The sequence below is a fragment of the Platalea leucorodia genome (assembly GCF_965183815.1).
Source record: "Platalea leucorodia genome assembly, chromosome: 8".
Classification (NCBI taxonomy): domain Eukaryota; kingdom Metazoa; phylum Chordata; class Aves; order Pelecaniformes; family Threskiornithidae; genus Platalea; species Platalea leucorodia.
In genome coordinates, this window is record NC_138830.1 from 9,873,748 (window position 1) to 9,896,275 (window position 22,528).

General features: G+C 45.5%; 1 protein-coding gene across 28 annotated transcripts in view; it reads right to left on the reverse strand.

Moving 5' to 3' along the window:
- Positions 1-22,528, reverse strand: part of MBNL1 (muscleblind like splicing regulator 1) — a 112,025-nt gene that overhangs the window by 77,583 nt on the left and 11,914 nt on the right. For 3 of the 28 annotated variants that reach the window (XM_082320627.1, XM_082320626.1, XM_082320615.1), the window contains exon 2: positions 4,341-5,300. The exons of 4 other annotated variants lie outside the window; for them this stretch is intronic. In XM_082320627.1, the coding sequence (XP_082176753.1) occupies positions 4,341-4,514 (174 nt within the window). In that variant the 5' untranslated portion in view covers positions 4,515-5,300. Of the gene's footprint in view, positions 1-4,340; positions 5,372-5,391; positions 5,648-22,528 lie in introns of those variants that run through there. 21 more of the 28 variants (XM_082320617.1, XM_082320612.1, XM_082320607.1 and 18 more) reach the window with 16 other exon arrangements.

Genomic DNA, 22,528 nt, shown 5'->3' on the forward strand with positions numbered 1-22,528 from the left:
TCAATTTTCAGGAAACGTCAGATGACTCATCTATCGGAACATCTGATGAAGTTAATGTAATTTCAAAAATGAATCCTACTTAGGCGTATTTTTCCAAGCAAAAAATGAAGAAAAATGTTTTAAAATTATGCGAAAAATCTCATTTCTGTTGCAAACTGGTTTCCTGATTTAGGAACTCAAGAGCTTATTTTTGCTGTAGACAGTTTAACAGGCTTCTAGGCATCCAAATTTAGGAAAAAAATCCTACAGCATTTGAACAACGCAGAGCCAGAGCTGGAGCTGACTCAGCCACTCGAGCGCACAATTTGAATATACTACATAATCATTCTTGTTTTAAAATTATCCTCCTAACATCTAAGGGCTACATTATCCCACACGCATTTATCTTGATTAATGCACTACCCTAAGGACAGCCTTGCAGATTTCATTAGGACTAATTATGAAGCAGGGTATTCAACAGAGGGATGATAAAATCTTGCTCTGATTGACATGGCCCTGACCTCTTCCTTGCACTACCTCCTCGAGGTCACAGAAATGTATGCATCTTCTTTTTTCTCCCCCGCATTTCTAATTAACATGTAACAACTGCTGTTTGTTACCAATTCAGAATTAAGAAAGAACCCGTAAGGTGCACACACAGGACGTGTTTCCCAACAAATGACACGTGTCCGGAGATCAACGCTGCAGTGCCACAGTTCCGCAAGCAGCCCCTGCAAATGCCAACACGGTACCTGCGGCTGGCAACACAACATGGAGGAGAGCTTGTGGGAGTAGATGCCCCTCTATTTTTGCTCTAGACCTACATATACAGTTTTTGCTTTCATTTCACGTGGGGGGCGGGGGGAGAATTTTACCCAAGCTGAAAGTTCCACTTCTGAAATCTATTTTTACCTCCTACGAGCAGACCAGATGAGTCGTACTTGCTTGTGGCTGGCTGTGAGCTCCGTGTGCTCTGTCCCTGCACAACATCCGCGGAGGACACCTGGGACGGAGGCCAAAGTCTGCTGGACAGAGCTGAAGGGTACTGCCATTTCACGGGGTCCCCTCAGAAAGTATTCGCTTTGCCTGTTTATGTTCTAAATATAGCAGAGCACACCGGCCATCTCCAGCTCATGAGCAAGTATCGCTATCGGGGGCTGCAGCTCTCTGCAGCACTAACACACACCTGCCTGATGTCAGCTAATACAGAGCATTTTTTCTAAGACACATTAACACTAATTCTTGGGAGTGCTATGAGTGAAAGATGCATTCATAGTTTGTAAAGAAAAATTCAGTGACTAAATACCTGTCTTATGTCCAAGAGACAACGCAAGAATAGCTGTTCAGTTAATACTAATATTACATACATTTATAAGAAATCAAGTATTTTAATATTAAGGTCAATTTTTAGGTGTACTGCTATTTTAGTAAAGAGCAAGGACATTATATCCACACTGAATTATTGAAATATTAAAAATTACTTTTGAATGTCCCAGTCAAAAAATCTTTTTTTCTCTTTCATAAGCTATTAACGGACCTTACAGGGTCTAGACAAATGTGGTATAACATTTCCCTAAATTGTTTTTGTGTAAACACCTAAAGTTTGTGATATTGCAGAAAATGTAACAAAGTAACTAGTGCTTGTTTAGCTTAGCACACACAAAAATTGACAAGATGTGAAACAAAACCAAAACTGAGTAACTGCTTTTCTACCATGTGGACTGGACAGGGAACTCAATGAAGAGATATTCCATTTTCTGTTTACCAAAGGTATTTTCATACATTATAGAAGCTTTTTCACTAAAAATAAATTTTAAAAAGGACAAAAAAAAAAACAAACCAAAAAAACAAAAAAAGAACCCACCACGCAAGCAGCTCCGCTTCGTCTGGCAGCGGCAGCAACACGACCCAGCCCTGCTCCCCAGGCTGCAGCGAGGGGATCCACTGGATCCCCTGGGAGCCTCTCCAGCACACAGCACATGGAGGAAGCACCTCAGCCACAAGTAAACCTTTTAGCATGAACACAAGTAAACACATCTGGTAAGCAGTGTATTTTTAAATAGCAGATTCCTTCCCAGCTTACAGCCCGGCTGCTGCGTTGACTTCACATGGGCAACAGAAGACTCTTTTCAACAGGGTATTTTGAAGCAATGTAATAATGCTGTAATGTTACCTACAGTTCTTATCACAGACCTTGCAGCTCTTTACAAAGGTGGTAATTATCTCCTTCATTAAAAAAGGAAATGGAAGAGCCCTGGTGATGGCAACAGAAGAGCCAGCCGTGCCGCCAGGGCTGGGGAAGCCTGGCCCGTCCCCATTTTGTCCCTCATCCAGACCCAAGCCCACACCGCTGCTCCGGCTCCAGCGCCGCTGGCCTCCTCATCCAGCACCGAGATTTTAGGGAGCTTCCAACGACCATGGCCGTCAGATATCTGAGTGGAGGACGCGGATGTACAGCGAACTCAGGTGATGCCTCCCATAGCAAGGGGATTCAGGTCCAATTAACTCTGGTGTCTTGTTTCAACCTTTTCAGTTGGATCCTCGCTCTGAAAAGCGCAAGGCCAGCGGAGTAAGGCCGCTGCGACTGCAGTGCGCCGTGCGATCCAATACCAGTTCAGTGGGAAATTAACCCGGGGGATACCGCAGGTGCTATTTTACCAGTAAATACGTCTTCACTCTCACACCCTCTCACACAGAGGCAGGTTGAAGCCTCCAAGGCCAGGCCTGCGTTTCCGGCAGGTATGCCGCCATGGGCGCAGCGCCACGGCAGGCCGCGCAGCCTCCGCCAACGCACCGGCGGGGCGGCTGTGGTGGGGTCCGCGGTGCAGCTTCCTCCCAGCGGCGGCTGGCCCGCGCCACGCACACCGTGCCATGCCTCGTCGCGAAGAGGAAGCACCAGGGGGGCTCGCTGCCGCCCAGGGGCGGTGGCCATGGCGGGCAGAGGCGCTGGGCCGCTCCGCTGCTGAGGGCGACGCCTCGGGGCTGGGACTCCCCATCGGCGCTGGCGGCCCCTGGCGCTGCTCCTAACTCCAACATGTTTTTAACGCATAGAAACATTTTATTTCCATGGTTTAAAATGAATTTTTCTCCCCCCCCCCACATGCATTACAATTACTGTAATTTTAAAATAAATTTGAAAAACACAAACAAAAGCATTTCAATGTCCGTAAGTTAAAACATGGCTGGGGGCGGTGGGGCTGGGTATTTCGGGCCCGAGAGCATTTTAAAGGTTCACCCCCTACCCTGATCTGTGACAAGACACGTTTTTAAACTCAGGAGCGCTGCAGGATTTATATCAAACCGCTACAAACCCACTTCCTGCCCAGCTCCCGCTGCGACCGGGGCCTGGCTGCACAGGCGACCTGCAGTAGCTGGTTACAGCTACAACTCCCTCCCCAGAGCACGTCTCTGCCATGAGCCAACCAACGCACCCGGGCTCTGCTCCGCTTCCCGGGATTTGGTCCCAAGAAGAGAGAATTATGCTGTAGAAAAAACTGAGAGATATATTTCTGTGTCCCAACTTTCGATTTTTTTATGACTCTACTGAATTAATTCTGTACTGTTTGTGGGATGAGTATTTTAAATGTTAAGATTATTTAATTCATAGAAAAGGGAAGGTGCTGGGATCCACACGTTTAATATCTAATCTATTACTGAAACTACAGCTACAGTAAAACAGCAGCCATACATTTACAGCGCCTAACTCAGATATGCCTCCTAAAATCCACAGTGAGGCTGTCGCCTCTCTGCTACAGCCCTGCTTGCATGTCTAGAGGCACCTTGCCTTCTGCTAAGCGTTGTCCTTCCCTTCAGCAAGTGCATTTGTGAAAAAGACAGGATAACCACAGCAGTCCCAAACACAGAAATACAAGCAGGGTGCTCACAGGCACCCAAATAACCTAGGGAGGAAAACACTCTTCTAAGATTCACCATCAGCTGTCCAGAGACACCAACAACCCACTGGTAGTTACGAGATGGAAACAAATCCTCATATTGCTTACGTGGTTTGTGCTATTAAAAACAAAGAATCCTTACAGTGACTTTGCTGTTTCTACGTGAAGTGCCCTTTATTCCAGCTACAAGCACAGAATAATTTGGAGGCAAAGAACCAGTCGCTGTAGCCATACCAGAGGATCGGAGCCCTGCCAGGCGTATTTTCCCTTCATTCCCCCTATCCTTCCCCTTCCCCTGAGGAAAACAGCAAAACAAATCAACAAGCATCAATAAAATAAAAGCAGCAAAACATCCCACTGCTGGCAGCCAGCAATTGCTCCCTTTCGGGCTGCAGGGTTTCTCTGGCTACGACTGCTTCTTTCATTAACTGTATGTATATCCTTGAAAATAATATAACATTTACTCACTTTCAATGAATCAAAGCAGGCGATTACGCGTCCATTTTCAACTTGGCAGCTTTTCGATGGGTGTGCAAATTTACATTCCGTGTCTGGTCGTGAGCAAGTCCCTCTTTGGAACTCCCTACACACTTCCAGCGTTAGCCATTTTGTGTCCCGAATCGGCGTGACACTAACAGCCATCTTTAGATTTTACAGGTAGTTAAAATTTCCAATAAAACGGACAAACGAGTAGCTGAACTGATAAACTGGAAATGATGAAAGCGCCACCTCCAGAATACTTTTTTTTTTTCCCCCACTCCCTATTTTAAAAGTACATGTAAAATTGGGTGGCCGCAATCTCAAGGAAAAGATGTGCCACCAGGAGTTCACAGCGTGACACTGTTAATCGACAGAGGTTTCGTACTTAGCGAAATGCTAGGATTACCAGCAAGGTGAACGTTAAAAAGTGTGGCCCGGGACTAGCCTCGTGCGCTCAGTAACCCATCCTGAGTGCCAACCGGAGCCCACAATGCAAGCATGAAAACGTGGCAGACCCTCTGACACGGGATTTCCAAGCTGCTTTCAGTAAAGTTGTCTGAAAGGTAATCTCCACGCAGCTGAATTTGCAACGGGGGTTTTGTGGTGCAATCGGTATCGATTAGTTTGGCATAGACAGATGCAGCAGTTTAGAGCAACGATCGAGATTGGATTTTTTTTTTTTTTTTTTCCTCCTCTCCTTGATTTTCGGGCAGAAGATATCTGACCTTCTCAGCAAACTTTTATTTTTACAGTAAAGCAGCCTACGGCAAGGCCCGATAGCGCCTTTCTCTCGGTTTTGGGTGGCAGTGGGGGTGTCTGGCTAGAGGTGGCGGGCGGATGCGCTGTCGTCGCAGTCTAGCTGGCAGCAAGCAAGGCAAAAAGCAGCGGCTGCTCTAGAAGCGGTCCCAAGCAGCAGAGACGTCAGGAAAGGCACTTCTTAGTACCAACCTGTAGAGAGAAGAGACACGTTACAATTCACCGGGCGGCATTTCGGGGTGTCCCGCGGAGCCGCCGCCGCCGCCCCGCGCAGGGCACTCACGCCAGCCGCCGCCGGGCTGCGAGGAGAGGGGCCGCTTCCCCGTGCGGAGCCAGGCATGATCGGGAGCGAGCCAATCGCAGATAGCGTTGCAGCGATATTCCGGGCAGGAAGCCAATGGCGGGGGCCGTCTTATGAAAGGTCGCGCCTGTCAGACGCTGGCTGCGCTGCCCGGAGCGCCGAGCGCGCCCGCCCGACGGGGCTCGCCCGGCCGCCGGAGGACGGGCGTGTGGGCCCGGGCTCTACCCGACATGCAGCGAGGGGGACGGACCATCGCGCCGCCGCCGCCGGAGCGCCCACGCCCGGCGCGGGGAATGGTACCGTCCGCTGACCCGCCCGCCTGCGCGCCGCCGCCGCCCCGCCCAGCGCGGTCCCGTCCCGTCCCCCCCCCGCCTCGCCGGCCCGCAGGTACGGGCTCCCCGCACGGAAGCGGCGCGGCCGAAGGGAGGCGGGAAGCCGGGCCCGCCGCCCCGCCGGGAGCCCGTGACAACGCCGCGTTACCGCCCGGTCGTTACCGCCCGGGGTCAGGCAGCGGCACGGCCGGCGCGACCCCTCCGCTCCCCCGGGCGCCCGCGCTTGCTTCTCTTAAGGACAGAGCCGAAACGCCGCTGATTCACAGGACCGGCTCGGCCCCGGGGCCGCAGCTGGCTGCCCGAGATAACCGTGCGCTCGCCTGTGGCCCGGTCACTCATGCAGAGCCAGCCTGGGGTCACCGCAAACCAGCCTGGATCCGTGTTCATCCGAGACCTCGGGAAATAACGTGCCCGCACCTGTGCCGCTGCCCCTTCCCGCAGAGAACGATTACGCAGCACTCTGCTTGTTTCCTCCCGTCAACGTCCTGCAGGTGAACTGCAAGCTTCGGGATAAACATCATACACTTAAAAAAACCACCCAGGCCTTTAACATCCAGAAACGAGAGGGTAAACCTTTCCCCTCAGGTGCCAAGGTGGAATGGGCGTTTCCTTGAGACAAGTTTCAGGAGCCCGGCTTTGCCACAGAAGTCTGGTGCCGTGTGTAAATATAACTCTATAATAAATCATAACTCTTGTGCCAGCCTGGACATCTCAAAAGAGCAGCCTGGAGCGCAGAGCAGAGGGGCCCTCGCAACAGCGCCCACAGCCCGCTGCGGGACACCGGAGACCGTGGGCAAGAGGACTTCTCCTGCCAGCACTGCAACCCTCAGCAGCATCCCGCCCCCCCCCCGCCTTTAGGGGGAAGGTTGCTCACATCCCTGTCTTTCTAAAGACACTGCTCCATAATCTTCGTATGTCCTGCCACCCCCACCCCCACAGCAGCATCGCTGACGCTGTCATCAGAAACGCATCTTGGGAAGTGATGCTGGTCAGCGCGGATGCAAACCAATAGAGGAGGAAAATCTACGAGGAGTCTTTTTCCAGGGACTAAGTGATTATAACAACAAACTACAGGAGAAGTAAAGCACACCTAATACAGCTAATAAGATTATAACAGGCACCATGGTTTCCTTGCCAGGACTCTTCTAATCATGCCCACATTCTTAATCCCTGCTAGCAGGAGACAAACAACTGTGCATAATTACTTGCAAGCACAAGTTAACAGCTAGGTGTCTTCTTGGTAAACACAGATATTCATTTGCTTCAACTGCCTGAAAGTCAGAAGTCAGCGTCATCCCGTGCCAGCAGTCACTACTGATCAGCCCTTGGGGATACAGCAGAGGCTCGGGTCTTGAAAACTCGTCCTGTAACAAGTGCTCGGGCAAACAAGTTTGGTTCTCCCACCTGTGCGAGGCAACCCAGCCGCAATGGGTTAGCACCAAGAGATTTGAAAGCGCAGAACAATATCCCCGGACATCACGATGCCGCCTGCCCACGGCCACATGCCAGCAGGCCCACCTGGGCACCTCGTGTGGGACTGCCCTTCAGGTCAGAGAGCTTTCGGACGCCTAAAACACATCACCCGGCCTCCAGCCAAAGCATACCGCAACTCGCTGTCCCCCACAGACAGATGTATCCGCTAACTCCCACCATCACTCTTGCACAGCCCAAAATGACAACTTCTGAGTGTTATTTTGTTATGAAAGTTTATTCCCCGTGAGACCCTCAGGAGAGGGCGATGCCGATGCAGGCATTAAGAGCTCTCTACAACAAAGCTGTGAAACAGCTCTAAGCAGGGATTTTCTCCTGTTCATCAGTTTGGTATACAATCCATACCAAGCATTGATTTTTCCAAATACCAAGAAGAGTTAGAGCAGCAATTGCTATCTTTTATGTGCTAAAGCCAAAGCAAGTTAAAGGCCACATTTTCAGAACAAGATAATTAATTTCACTCTCATTACAAGAGTAGTCACCCCTTATGAGGAAAGAAAGATAGCATGAAGGCAACACACAAAACGAAAACAGATGAAAACTATCTTTTGTGCTCACATGTAGTGAAAGGAGTAATATTCCTGGTAAAACTCACAAAACTATGTTTTATTCCTAGATTTGTAATAGTTTTCCATTTGGAGTCAGACTAGCCACTTACTCGCAGTGAAATCCTGCTCCTGTTGAGGTCAGTGACATATCTGTAACTGCATTAAACAAGGTTGAATTTCACCCTTCATTCTTCAGGCTACCAGCTACGAAAAGAAAAGTATTACTCAGAGGAGCTGTGATGCCTCAGAGGTAAATCTTCTGAATGTGGAGAAATGCTAGATGTATATTTTGTCTGCACAGTTACTTGAAGAAAAATTGTTTTGTCAGAATTTGTTATCTACCCGAAAACATAGCCAGAAATGTCAGCTTTAAAAATAGCATTCTAGCAAAAATACAGACTGACTTCAAACCAGAGGTATATCTTCAATATCTCCACTAAATAAAGGAAGATGTGAGCACAGAATTATAATTTTTTTATCTGCATACACTATTTTCGCTTCACTTTGAAATTCTTTTGTGATATTCCAAGTCAATAAGGAGTCCCCAATAAGCCTCAAATACTAAAGGATACCGCTGTCTGCAAAAAAAAAAAAAAAAAAAAAACAAACCACCAGATACATGCGATGCGTCTCTTTGGGCTGTCTCTGGTAAGCTAGGAAAGACTGCAACAAATCCAGAGGCAAGAACCATAGTGAGAGGACAGGAAAGGGGCTGAGTTGATTTTTAATCTTTTTTTTTTTTTTTTTAATTTAATTAAAATTTATTTGGGGGCTGACAGTTTCCAGATTCCACCTAGTAGGCCATTCAGTACTAAATGCTGTTCTTAATCCACGGGTGGTTTTTGAAGTTCACCTTTTGAAATTTCCAAGTATTTGCTACTTGTCTTGGGACTGTTGCAACATTGGTTTGGACAAAGCATAACCTTGCCTTCACTGATTATTGGGAATACAAGGAAAATGAAGCTAAAAATATTGAAAGCAAATTAAAAAGTGATTCTCAGAAGAGACAAAAGAGAGAAATAACACTGAGAAGTCATTCCTTAGGAGGGTAAGAGAGATGACTTAGTTGTCTGCTGAGCTGGGTCAATGAAAACAATTAAGAAACAACTTCACAAATCAATGGAAAGGTTATCTGAAAATGCCCAAGAAAGTGAAACTAACACAGAAAGGACCATGTGACTACGGTTCCTAAGTTCTGATTAAACATGTTCAATTTTTATTACTTCCTGTTATTGCTATAAAGAAATGTTGTACAGCCAGGTTAATGACAGATTTTTCCTCCTCTTCTTGTTCCAGTTTCTGACACAAAAACAAGGTATCCAAACAGGAGTGTCTCACTGCACTGGGAACTGTTCCCAAGGAGCCATTGTTTTCACTCTTCCTGTAACTGGGTTTGCTGGACGTTCCTGTTTTCTGTATCTCAATTCACACATGTCTCTTAGAAAGAGAGATGTATAAAGCTGGACGGGCAAAAAGCACAACACTAAAGAAGAACATGGCAGTGAAGAATGCTATTTTTATGCTCAGAGAAAGTGGAAGCTGAAAGCGCCAGTCGCAATGACATGAGAACTGTCAGCAAGAACAGATAATTACACAACGTGAATTCATCCTCATGACAATGACTCTAATGAGACAGGAAATGGAATAAAATCAATATTCTATTTACATTGACAGTACGGTCTCAAAGCTTGAAATTGCCAAATGGCTGTCTTTTAAATAAAGAAATACAAAAATTACTGACTGCCTTACAGTATTTTCAAAACACCTCTGCCAAATTCAAAGTTTACCAATAACGCATCTCAACATAAAATTTGGAAAAGATACAGCAATTACTTCATGGCACAATGAGGGATATAATTATAGCACTGTCACAAAATTAAGCAGAAACAATGAGCTAATTAACATCTTGGCCACGTAACAGTGAAGGACTGGTTAAAGAAAAATATTCTTTAGTAAACTACTGCTGAACAAACCAAAGTGGTCTTGTACTCTACCTCTGTAGGAACCGTACCCACTACACCGAAATGACAGCACGTAAAAGCAAACAGACCCCTCTCTCAATTTTGTACTTCTGCATGTATCAGGGAAAAAGCAGAGCGCCAAGGCAGCAGCACAGAACAGCCAGCTCTGAAGCGGGAATGCCCCGACACTGTACCATTGGAGATGTATTTCATAGCCCCCCCGCCCCAGCCCAGCAACTTCTGACATTAACAGAGCTTAGTAAAACTACAAGCACATATTAGCATTGACCTACTAAGGAAGTCCCACACCGGATTTGTAAAAAAACTGCCAACACTACTTCTATGACCCAGATATTTTGCATAATATACATAGTTTTCGTAGTAGTAGTACTAGTAGTAGTGCTTTAAAGGTTATTTCTGTACTGTTTTAGCTCTAACAGAGTTGCTTGGGAAGGCAATGCAACCTCCCACTGACTTCAGTGGGCTTCTTAGGCAGATCCTCATCAGACGTGTTTTTATCTTGAATATATTTCACAGTTTCTGAAACCGTTTTAGCAGAAACACCTAACTGTGACATTACATCTGAATTTAACACATCCAAGTGTACTCAGTTCATGAAAACTGGATAAATAATGAAAAAAGAGGCAACATCATAAAGTAAGTGCCCCCAATTGTGTACATGTTACTGCAGTGTGCAGACGTAAGATATTTCCTTGAAATCAGTTGTCCAAGATTTACGTCCCTAGTCAAACTGTGAACCAATTTCTAACAACAGTGCAATGGCACTGATGTACAAATCCCATAGCCCAATCTTTTCTTACTTTAGATTAATTACAGTAATGCTATTTTCAAGTCAGAAAGTTTTACTGCAAATTTCATAAACCCTCTCCCCTTTAAAGAGCACACGGTTATGAATTAACCACTATTACTGTAATTTAAAAAAACTTTAAGGTCAAGAAATATGCCTGCTGAATTTTTTTTTTAATAACCTATGGTATATTTCAATCTCCTTTACAAAATTTGGGACTTCAGACATGCAGAATTCACATTACCTGACAGCATTAGGTGGATGTGTATTTATAAACTAAAATAGGGAAAGGTCAGTGCCTGTCTCTAGACTAGGCAATGTGTATACTGGCTATTATTCTGCTCTTTCAACTGCTAAGCCAGAGACACAAAATGGCAGGAAGGACCGCTCTGCATTTAATCCATTTTGCCGTTGATTTATGTATTACAAAGCATTCACATACCCATCCACACCACTGAAGTTGCAAATATTGTTTCTGGTAGTAAAAACATATCCATACTATAATTCCTTTACCATAACATTTACATATTTTAGAAATAGGAAGTTCTGTATTACCCTGGCATAGGGGAATTTCAACCACAAAATAAGTGACATTTCCCACGCAAGTCTAAGAAGTAGTTGTTTATCTTTAAAAATAACAGTAATCTAGTGATTTAACTTAAAACTCCGAGAAGCAGTTTTTTTCAAAAAGAAAACAAACTGAATTGAAATAACCAAAAGCTCTTTTATTAAAATCAGTCTTATGTGCTTGTTCTAATGAATATTAATTTTAAACACTGAGTTTCTATACAAAGATATTTAAGAGGCCATAACTAGACATAAACAACCATGTACCTGTCTAAAAAGTAAAAAGCTATTTATTAAGCAGACTCTTGCACATTAAAGACGTTTTGTTTGATTAACTACAAATGCACGTAAGCCAAGGGATGCAGGAGAGGAGGAGCGAGATGACCTACATCAATGGCATCACACCAAGATCAGTCTCCCCCAAACCCAGCGTCTCCTCTGGGGCAGCACGGGGTGTGTGAGCATGGCTGGCCCGGCAGGTCGGTCACTCCAAATCGTCCGCCCCACACGGTCCCCTGCCACTAGAAAGGCACATTTCACGTGTAAAACGTTTCCTGCTCTCTCCTGCATCACGCACGTGTGTGACTTTATATTACGTGTTATTTCTCCTGCTTTTTTCAGTGGCAGCAGGCTGGGGTGCCTGTTGATTAATATCAATCAACCGAATATTAATAAAGAACGCCCCGCACGCAGCAGTTTCTGGGTGCTTTCCTCAAGAACACAGCCGCATGCCGAACCTAAGGACAAGTCCCACAACTGAGACTCAAAACTGGGAGGTACTTGTAACAGTGGCAATAAAGATCACTGAAAAACACTCCCACATTGACAGGTGATTTCTAACTGTACGTGCATATATATAAAATGTTATACATATAAAACCCATGATTATTAGCATCATCCATGGTAACAACTGCTACAGAAAAAAGCAATGTCCGTGACTCAGCAAGGGAAGCAACCGTTTCCCTCTAACATCAAATTCAGCTGATGTCGATGGTTTCAGGGAGGAAAAGTGACCCTGAGGAGCTCTCACTCGCGTGAGATGCAGCAGACACCCAGCCTAGCTTCTTGCAGGTCAGATGCCCTAACATCTACTGTATAGCAAGGGAAAATATACTGGCACCTTATTACTACTAAGGTTCTAAATTAAATCTACATGTTACCTCTACAAAAGTTCCCAATTTTAAAATCAGATATATTGTCTTTCCCTTCCCTTCCTAAAGCAGCTGCCATGTGGCCTTGGTTGCAAAGGGTGGCTTTTTCCTTCCCCAGAAATGGCTGGATCCCAGCAGTGGGTAAACTGAGTCTTGAGAGACCACTATGGTGAGCACCTGATGGATTACGGCAGATACACGGTCAGCACTAACATTATTATTCATTTATTACTAATAGCATTTGCTCCAAGCAACAAGTTGCTCCGCTTAGCTTTGCTAACTTGCCCCAGTCTGGGCACCCTCTCCCACGTTTGCCCCCATCACCAAACTCTAGATTTCAAAGCTCTCGCCCATTCACATGATGATCGCTTTGTTATGTGAATAATTATGAACTAGGAGACTGGATGCAGCCACCACATCCTTGCACACGTCAAATTAATTGGCGAGATTAAATTTGAACTTAATGACCAGAAAAAGAAAAGGCCATTCACATCACCAGCTCCAAACCGGCACGTCGTCTCACTCCCGGTCACACGCCGCTGTCCCACTCCCCTGAACCGCCACGCACCCCTGCTCGCCCTGCGGAGAGGGGGACCACCGCAGCGGGGCCTGCCAGGGAGGACCGGGGCGTCTTCAGCAACACTCGGCGTGGGCACCTTACCACTAACGGCCTGCTGCATAAACGGGCATGCTCCTAGCGAGGCCAATCAGAAGTTATCATCATGTGCGTTGCTTCATCTTGCATCTGACTTGAGGGCAAACAAAAAGGGACACAAACACAGATAATGAGGAACACGTTATGCAAAGTTCCGCTTTCGACAGCAAGTTAGAACTCATGTTTCGATGGCCTGGTCACTTCAGCGCAGTAACGGTGAGCTGTGGCAATGCTGTGACGATCACATGCTTCTCTCCAAGGATGAGAAAACTACATGGGAATGGGTGAAAGTGGGGTTGCTGATGCGGTAGGGACTGAAGGAGAGCAGCACTGCCCCGGACAAACCCATGGCAGCGCCAAGCCGGCACCACAGCAGCGCCGAGCACACCACCATGCAGCACCTCCCGAGTAAGGGCCCGGGGGACCCGCGCCTCCGAAAGCACCCCAGCCTCCCACAATCACAGCACTGCCACGCCGGGGACACCCAGAGCAGTGAAGCATCGCCAGCTTAGTGCGAGGGTGTAACTGCCCCACTCCTGCTAACGTGAATTGCCAGGCAACGGCAGCGCTGGAAAACTACTCCAGCATCTGCTACAACATAGGAGATAAAAGTTGACTGCGTTTCAGTTCAAAGCTTTCCGTTTCCCAAAGAATCTCAAATCCAAAATAGAGTATTTTATATGTTTTAATACATTCTGGCCTTCCATTTAATTTGTATTTATCAGTCATATCCTTCCAGGAAAGTAAAAACTTACACGACTTACCAGAAAATAAAATTAATCTAAAATAATTTCTTTTCATTATTATTTTCATTATTTGTTATTTATTTTCATTATTTATTATATATAATGTAAATCCTAGAGAACAGAATTTTTAACTCTCTATGCTCTGTCACCATCTGAGGCACTAACGTAAGAGCAAAATGATTCTTCCGTTTACAGCAAAACTAATCAAGTTTAGGAGACGCTTTCCTTGACTTAGCAGAGATCACTACACATACAGTGCTCAGGAGCACAGAAACACTTATTGATGTGATTAATTTTGCATTATGAACAATCTCACCAAAGCTAAATAAATACACGTGTCTTCAGACATCAAGAAAAAGCTCCGAATTAGTCACCAGTACTAAAAAGAAACAATAAAACCTCCATGACTACGCTTTATTTTAGGAAAGAAGTGAAGAATGTCTTTGAGACCATTTTTTAATCAGCATTTGCTGTAATTTATTGTTATGCTTGTTCATCTTGAATCATGAGACTTACGTAGCTAACAATAATCATGAAAAACAGCCCACTAACGGCCCTTGTTCAGAACAGCTTCTTCTGCACAAAACCTCAGCCAGGAGAAACGGCGCGACTGATGGAGGTGAATTACAAAGGGGCTTCTGAGCGAGGCTGCTCCCAGCGCGCCAGACGGCAGCGATGCAGTTAACGGGGACACCCTCCCCGGTGCAGCGGTGCGCTGCGCACAGGGTTTAAGGCTAGCCTTCCTCCCCGGCTCCGGAGGCTATGACTAGTCAGAGGGAAAAGCAGCTCCTGTGCTGTAGCTCCCACTTCTCGGGAGCAGTCAGGATCTGGGAATGACATCAAGAGCTGGCTTTGGTGATGAATTTTGCTAACGGTCATTTTGTTAGTGGATTCCCCGATGCCTGAATGACCCAGCTGGTGTAACACTGCTTCAGTACGTGCTTGCATACAACTTTTCTCTCATTTTTAGCCTTTTGCTGTGGGTAATAAAGATGAACTTAGAGGAGGACGAAAAAGAGATTTCTGGTTACCTCAGCACCCAGAAGAAGGCCCTTCCAGAAGGTCTGTGCTCTTACAGGAGGGAGCTGCAATGCTGCCATGCCTGCAGCCCTGCAGCCAGCACTGCAGCAGAAACCCCAGCCGGCGCGGGGTCCTGGGGCCACTGAGTGAAAACTGCTTCAGAGGCACCATTGGTGTAACACACAAAGGCAAGCAAGATCACCCACAGGCTGTTATCACCTGAGCTCACTAAACTTATCATATTTTAAAAAAAGAGCAAGCAGCAGCCTCCCTGGAAGGTGCAGTGAGCACGGTGGCACCTTCTGCATCAGCGCAAATGGTAGCTACAGGGCGTTTCCAGCTTGGCCAGTCAGATCTTTAATAATTTTTATTTCTGGGTTATGGATCGGGTTGTAACCCACTACCTTGCTAAGTTTTTATCTACAGCTGTTGCATGGCTGAGCTATCTGAACGATTTCTGAGCTCCCATCTTCCATGGAATAATCAAGGAACGTCTCTGAGGCAGAATGAACACGGAGCCTTTATCACCCTTGGATTCCTCATGGTCTCACGTTGTAATAGCTGCTGGATCACTCTTGTTCCAACAACACGTGCCTGCGACTTGCTCTCTCAGCCTGCTCCGCTTAGGTCAGGCCAAGGCAGCAGCATTTCCCACCGCCCTAGCAAAGCCCTGCACACAGGGCTCGCCGTCTGGTCTCCAGTACAATCTCCTGCGTGAGCAAGGAGAAGCGAACTGTGTCCTTTTTGCTCGCTCTGTAGGCGAAGTTTTTTATGCTCAACCGGTGCCAAATCAAAAAACACATAACCTTCACATTCCAATTAATTCTCCTTGCAGAAGAAAGAGCCTCTATATATTCATGCAACGTAAAAATGGATCACTTTTCCCAAAAAGCCTGCTACAACAGAATAAAAATACCAATGTTACCACGTCAAAGGACCACAGGTGTAGACCAAAGATTTTAGACATTTTTTTTAAGTGTCTAAAAGACTCAGGTTATACCCCTGTCATTAGAGTTACTTTAAACATTCTTATTTTTCAAACGATTGAAAATAACAGCTTGAAGAACGACGCCATAGGAAAACCCAACTCAAAAAAAGTGCTCAAGCCCATTTCATGGTGCCACTTACACGCTGAGCACTAATTCTGCAGCTCCTTGCCTATTTTCTTTCCAGAAAAGAGCCACGGCAGCGGTCCCCCTGCCAAGCAGACGGCGAGGGTGCGAGCCCACATAGGCACACCAGCCGAGCCACCCCTCAACCTCCCGGGACGAGAGCACCCCGTGATTCCGCACTGACCCCTGCGAGCCCCCCAGCACTGTCCCAATTAATGCTCTGAGCACTGCACGGCAAGTGTAGAGGCTTGCATAACACCCAAAACATTTATCATAACTGTCTACCTCCGCTATTTTTATCTGCTTTCCCAAAGTATTTCTCACATAGAAGATTCCTCTCTATCCTCTACTTGAGTTCTCCACGGTGTCCCCTTTTTCATTAATGCACCTGTGCAAGCTACCAAAATTCAACAACACAGTGAAGGAATTTTGGAAAAAGCACAAAAGATTACCATTTTCCTTGTATTCTCACTCTTACCTCTAAAAGCCATTTAAAAATACCAAATGTGAAAGTTTAAAATTCTAGTCTTATACAAAAAAATGGAATATTTGGCAAATAGCTTCTGAAAAGATTTAAGAAGAAGCAATTTTTATATAAATGGTGATTAAAGACAGAATGCTTAGAAGTTGTAGAAAACAAAACAAACAAACCCAAAGCAATAATTTTGTCAGTCATGCAGAAAAATGAGTGAAAGAAGTTCAAATTCTTATATTTTAGTTGCCACCATTAGCTGTATTTAATTAGAAGAATTGAACAGAGCTGCATCTACTTTTCACAGAAAATCACATCATTAAATATTTATTTATGGAATATATTTGCACATAAATACAGGAGCTCAATAAAATGCTGATAAGCAGCAAGATATTTTCCCAGGGACGTTCTTCTAAGCAGTCTGCAAGGCTGTCATAGCAGCAAGTGTCTGCACTCCCAGAAGAACATTTTCAACCGTTACGCATCAAAAAGCTGAAAAGCACATAATTACATTATCAGTATCACGGACTCACTACCTTTGATTTTTCACTGCTTGTGAAAGAAGTCTCAAAGTCAGTTTGAGTTTTGCCTACGTATCAAGCACTGAGGGATTCCCATATAAAATTATATATGGAAAGGACTTCACTGAAAACCAAAAGCGATCACACAAAGTCAAGAATGCCGCCCAGGCACTAATAAAGTCTTCCAAACACTGGAAGAAACATTTTTTTTGCTTGGAGTTTTTTTTCCAGCCTCAGAGAGCCACAGAAAAAAAAAAATACTAGAGTTTATTTCTCACAAGTAAATCATGCTGTGTTTATCAGTATGTGCAGTTGACAGGACCCTTCCTCCATGGAAACCAGATGGCACAAGCAACACCGAAATAGCTAGTGTCAGTTGGGACGGCGAGCACGGACCCTCGGGGATCGCGAGGAGGAGGAAGGGCGGGTGGTTCCGCACAGCCAGCCCCGGAGCAGCCGCCATCCCGCCTGCACCTCTGCAAGCAAACTCAGCAGATGTTGGAGCACCGGCTCTCAGGCGCCTGCGCGCACAGACACACATTATTTTCTATGGTGAATCCAGGCCTAATTACTGTTGCCTTCAGCTTGGCAACCTGCTCGGAAAACCTGACACATCTGCCTGGTTCAGCATGCTCCTGGAGCCCGCACGCTCCTCCACGGTACTGCCGGGAAGCGTGGAGTTTAAAGGCTCGAGACCTCGGGTACATCTAGACCCAATTAACGCAGCCAATTTCATTTTCTCCTACAGCAATTTACTTAAATCTAAAAAAAACACTTATCTCCTTGAACACTGTGTAGGTGTCGCTGCAGCAGAGATAACGTCACTGCAATGCCAGAGCTGAAGTGGTCTCAGGAGTGAGCTCCCGTCCCACGCGCCCCGCTGCAGGCTGACCCGTGCTGGGCTTCGGCCGCGCACCCATGGACCATCTCCTCCCCGTGCAAAGGGGGAGCTTGGGGTTAAAAAACTACCAAGAGAAGAGCGCTGAGGGCCTTGCAGAACCAAGCTGACAAGCTCTTGATCGCTCTCCCTTTTTTAGAAGGAAAAATTCCCATTAACTTCTCTGGAAGCAGGATTGGGCCCAGAGCCCAAACATCCTCTGGGTTCCCAAGTCCTTACTCACTGCTTGCAGCCGGACTCAGTTGCACGGGAGCCAGCAGTGCAGCAGGAATGTGTGGAGCCGCTCCAGGCAGCGCGGGCAGCAACGGCTGCGGGAGCCTGGGGTCCGGCACGGCGCTGCCCTCCGCTCCTCCTGCACTGCTGGCATCTTCACCAGAGCTCAGCCAGGGGAACAATTCTGTGCTTTGTACTTGCTGCATTAAATACCATTATAAATGCTGTTTCTCTCTATTTGTATAGAGGGTGAATGCAGATGCCGTCAACCGAGCTTCCCATGCAGGCTCTTCAAGCAAACTTGAACTTAGAGCCACCCAAATCAGGACACGTTATTTATAATACTTTCAACAGTTTACTTTTCTCTCCAAAAAATACCTGCTCCGAGTTCAAGCCCAAGGCATATTTTGCCTTGCCAGATGATCTGCAACCGTCTCATGACTTATTACATTGTTATCATTGCTAAGCTTAGCAAACAGGGCTGCTAAGTCTATTAATCTTCTGAAACACGAAGTCTGAAACTGTAGAAACAAAACATCTCACTACAAGATATATAAAATGTGGTATAGTGAGATAAGGGGGAAATTCAGTGTGCGCTCTGTTAATTTTTCTTCTGTGCTACTGCAAGCAAGACTGACGCACTTCTGCAAGAACCAACTCCGAATGTAACATTAATGACAAGTACGTAAGTGGAAAAAAAAATTCCTTTTACAACAGCAGCTTCCCTCACCAGCAGACAGCAAGGTATGCTTCCAATAGGAAAACGTGGACTATATGGAGAAATTTAAACTGCCACCGGTAAATTCAAACAAAGAACTGATAAAATGAGTCAAATACAGCTGGGCTAGCAATGGAGGGCTATGTGAAAGCTCATTTCTCAAAATGTCAAATGACTAGACATATTTTAACCTGTCTAGCGCTTATTTCTTTCTATTGTGCTGAAATTCATTCCGATTCAGCCACGGATATACAGCTTGGGTATTTATGTCCCAAAATATTTTTCTGTGAAAACACATATTTGGCATATTTGCCAAAAACATAAGGTCCTAAGAGCAACACAGGCACTTGCACGCTTTCCGACAGTGCTCAAGTAAGGGCTGGGAGTTGTTTCTCCCTGAGACTTCTTGCCAGCAGCCACCGGCAGCTCCAGGAGGTAGCGGGGCGGTGGAAGGACACACAGACGCGGGGGGCTGAGCTGGCCCGCGGGCTGTGCAGCAGTGGGGAGGGCAGCACTGCCCGTGGCCCCGCGCTGGGTTAATGCTGCTTATACACTTGGCTCATGGAAATGATAATCTGGCTACACAAAACTCACGGCCAATTTGGGTTTACTCAATCCTGGCTTCCTTGGTTTTCCTGTGCAATCTGTAGATTCAAATGAAAATGAACTCTGAGTGCACTACTTAGCACCCTCGTGACAGAAGTATACTTTTACCTTATAAAGTGCTGCTGCTATTTCTAATTAATTCCAAATAGCAATTATCCCATTGAAAATTCAAGCTGCATTTAGTGAGAAATTAAGTTAGACTTTAGCGAGGACAAATTATATCTATTGCAAACTTTGACTTTTTTTCTTTATAGTACAGTAAAAGAAAGTTTTCCCAGCTACCTAAAATAAAGATATTTTCGATACAAATATTCTTTTATAACAATGCATCATATGCACATAATTCGAAACATGGACTATTTCACAGGATAGTAGCTGACAGTAAGCAGACATTTTAAAAAAATAACTGATCCCAGAGGAAAAGCAATTCTCCTGATACATATCTGGATTTCATCCTGAGGTCAGCACACATCAAACCCTCACACAGTCATCAAACAGTCCGATGGGCACAGACAGCCTCGCGTGCGTCGACCTACACCAGCTCAGCGCTGCTGCTGTTGCTCTCCTGTTGCGTCCACTGAAGCTACAGAAGAAATTGCAGATCAGCCTCAGAGCAGGAAAATTAACTGCTGGTTCTGAATGCACATAACAGTGTAAAACAACATTTGTCACTGGCTTTGTTCTCCAAACCAAGCAATGACCAAGACCCTCACCCTGCACAAACTACTGAAGGTAGAACGAGAAGGGGTGACATCGACTGCTCGCCTGAACATCCTTACCAGGAACCACGCTCCATTATAAAATGCCATATGCAAAACCTTCACCTCTCAACTTTTTATATTAAATGTGTATTTTTTTTATCTTGGGATGTATTCAAGTTTCATCACAACTGTGATACAGTTTTAATGGTCCCTTCTCTTTCCTTGTTATTTGCTCTCAACTCTCATTGACACTAATGGGAATTACAATTGCACATATTCATGGCAGAACAGACTCCAAATGTCACCGAGGATAGCAATGAAAAACCATTCACATGTTTATCCTTTCAGTAAATAATTATGGGGTAGTAGGAAGGAAATGTTGTTTACTTTGCTGCATTACTTGGAAAACTAAGTTTACAATATATAATTGTTAATAAAGTAAAAAAAAATAATAATAATCATAGGCAACTGCTCTAATCCCTAAGGAACACAAATAGTGGAGACCACCAGATATGCAGGCAAAGGAAAGCCCTGGAGCCTCTGTCTGCCCCGGGTCCTTCTGCCACCTCTCTGCCCTGCATGGGGCTGAAAATAGCAGGGCAGATTTGAACACAGGAGTCCCGAGGGACGTGATCAAACCCAGCCAGATTCCACACCTTACAGCTCTTAGGTGTATAAAGCACATTAACCAAAATCCTGGATCTACACATCCGAGCTTTGCTCACACTCCGGCAGGTCTCTAAGCCCTCTGGCAGCACCTGCATGTTTGTGCGCAGGGTTATCCTGCCACTGCTTACAAACGAACAACAGTACAAAACCAGATCATTTCAGGCAACACCCGATCGCTGACATTAGTGTCCTTCCTTGCTCATACTGGAAGATTGTCATAAAAATACACAAAATACAACCACAGTAAAATTCCTTCTGGACAGGAGCAGTTGCAGGATTTTTTTTATATTCATAGTTACAGAAGTCATCCTCAGCATGGACAAAAATCATAAAAAACATGACAACAAAAGGGAACAGAACTTTTTTTGCCATTTTATCTTAATGAGCTGGTGTTTGTTAACAGCAAAATCACCTCTTCATAGCATTTGCATTTAAAGTGCACATAAGGCAAAGGAAAACACATATTAAGCCTTTGAAGGTAATGAATAGCTACTGCAAGGCATCTTTTATAACCCAACACGTGCGACTTCCTCAGGGTTAGCGCTGTTAGAAAAACGATGGTTGCAGTTTATATACGCGGTTCCTAAGTAGCAATCATCCTCTATTCTGGACATCAAGAGGTGCTAAGGCTCATCCTCCTAATTACAGGCATTCCTGTGCCGTTACCACCTCTGCATTAAATCTGAAGGAGCAGAATAAAACAAGTACTTAAAGGAAATAAAAACAGAGAGGAAAGCATATGTTTTAATCTGAGCTGGCCACAAGATCTTCATCTACACCACACGTTAAGAACCTTTACTGTGGCCACGTAACCCGTCCTGGACAATATGGTAAAGACCATGCAGCTTTAATGGTCTGTCTCCTCTGGGCAACCAAAATAATGGCTCTGGGGAGCAACACCCTTTTGACTGTTTAATGTTTGTTTCAGCTGTGTGGTGTGATGCATCACCATCTCCTGTACTTCAAATTTGTTTTCCAGGTTTCCAATATACATGGGCTCTAAGTTCAGGGAAGTCAGATCTGCACCTGATGCAGGGATGCAAAGCGCTGCAGCTCGGACATAGTGCAAAGGCCACAGACCAAGTACATTTACCAGTCCTCTAAAAATCCCTTGGAGGACATACTGCAGTGAACGGCATCACAGAGTCTTTTCAATACTGTCTTCCGTGTTTATGAAATTTTGGAAAGTAGCATTTTCAGTGCTCCTGAGACATGCAAACTGGACAAGCACCAGAAACCTCCATGCAAAACAGGTTTCAAAAGAAAGCAACAGCGGCACCTGCTACTTTCAAATGCTTGTCACCGTGTGGTATTTGTCACAGAGGTGTCTAAAAATGTTAGTTTATTCAATCCTTGGCCTCACTATAAGAAGCAGAATATAGATAAACTCAGTAATTATTATCTAGCAATACTAGAAAATGATGAACAGCATCAGAGACTTAGTGAAGCAACAAAGTAGTAGAATTCAAGAGGTGGAGTAATGCAACACAAAATTAACCCTTCTCCGTAACTGAAAATGAATGTCTATTTTTAAGGCTTGAAGCAGCTTGATTCACACTTATTTATTTCCGATTATATTGTTGAACTTCCCAAAGCAGAATGAAGTAAGAGCATTTCCAGTCTAAAGTAAGATCAGCAAAAAACCCTGAAATTTTTACGTGTCCCCCCCAGGCATGCCACCGCCGGCAGCAGCAGAGGGCTGCGTGCCCCTCGCTGACCGCAGCCCCAGCCCTTCCGAGGCGCCCGTGCTGTGGCCGCTGCGATGGTGAGGTACTCCAGGAACCTGCACAGCATCCTACTAAACCCCCATTCAGGTATCTTGCTTAGGATTATGTTTTCCTGATCTCCTAAGTCTCACCAGGATGAACTGGGCTGAAAGCTCTCACAATGCTGTATGCCGACGGCAGCGAGTCAGTGAAAGAATACCTTC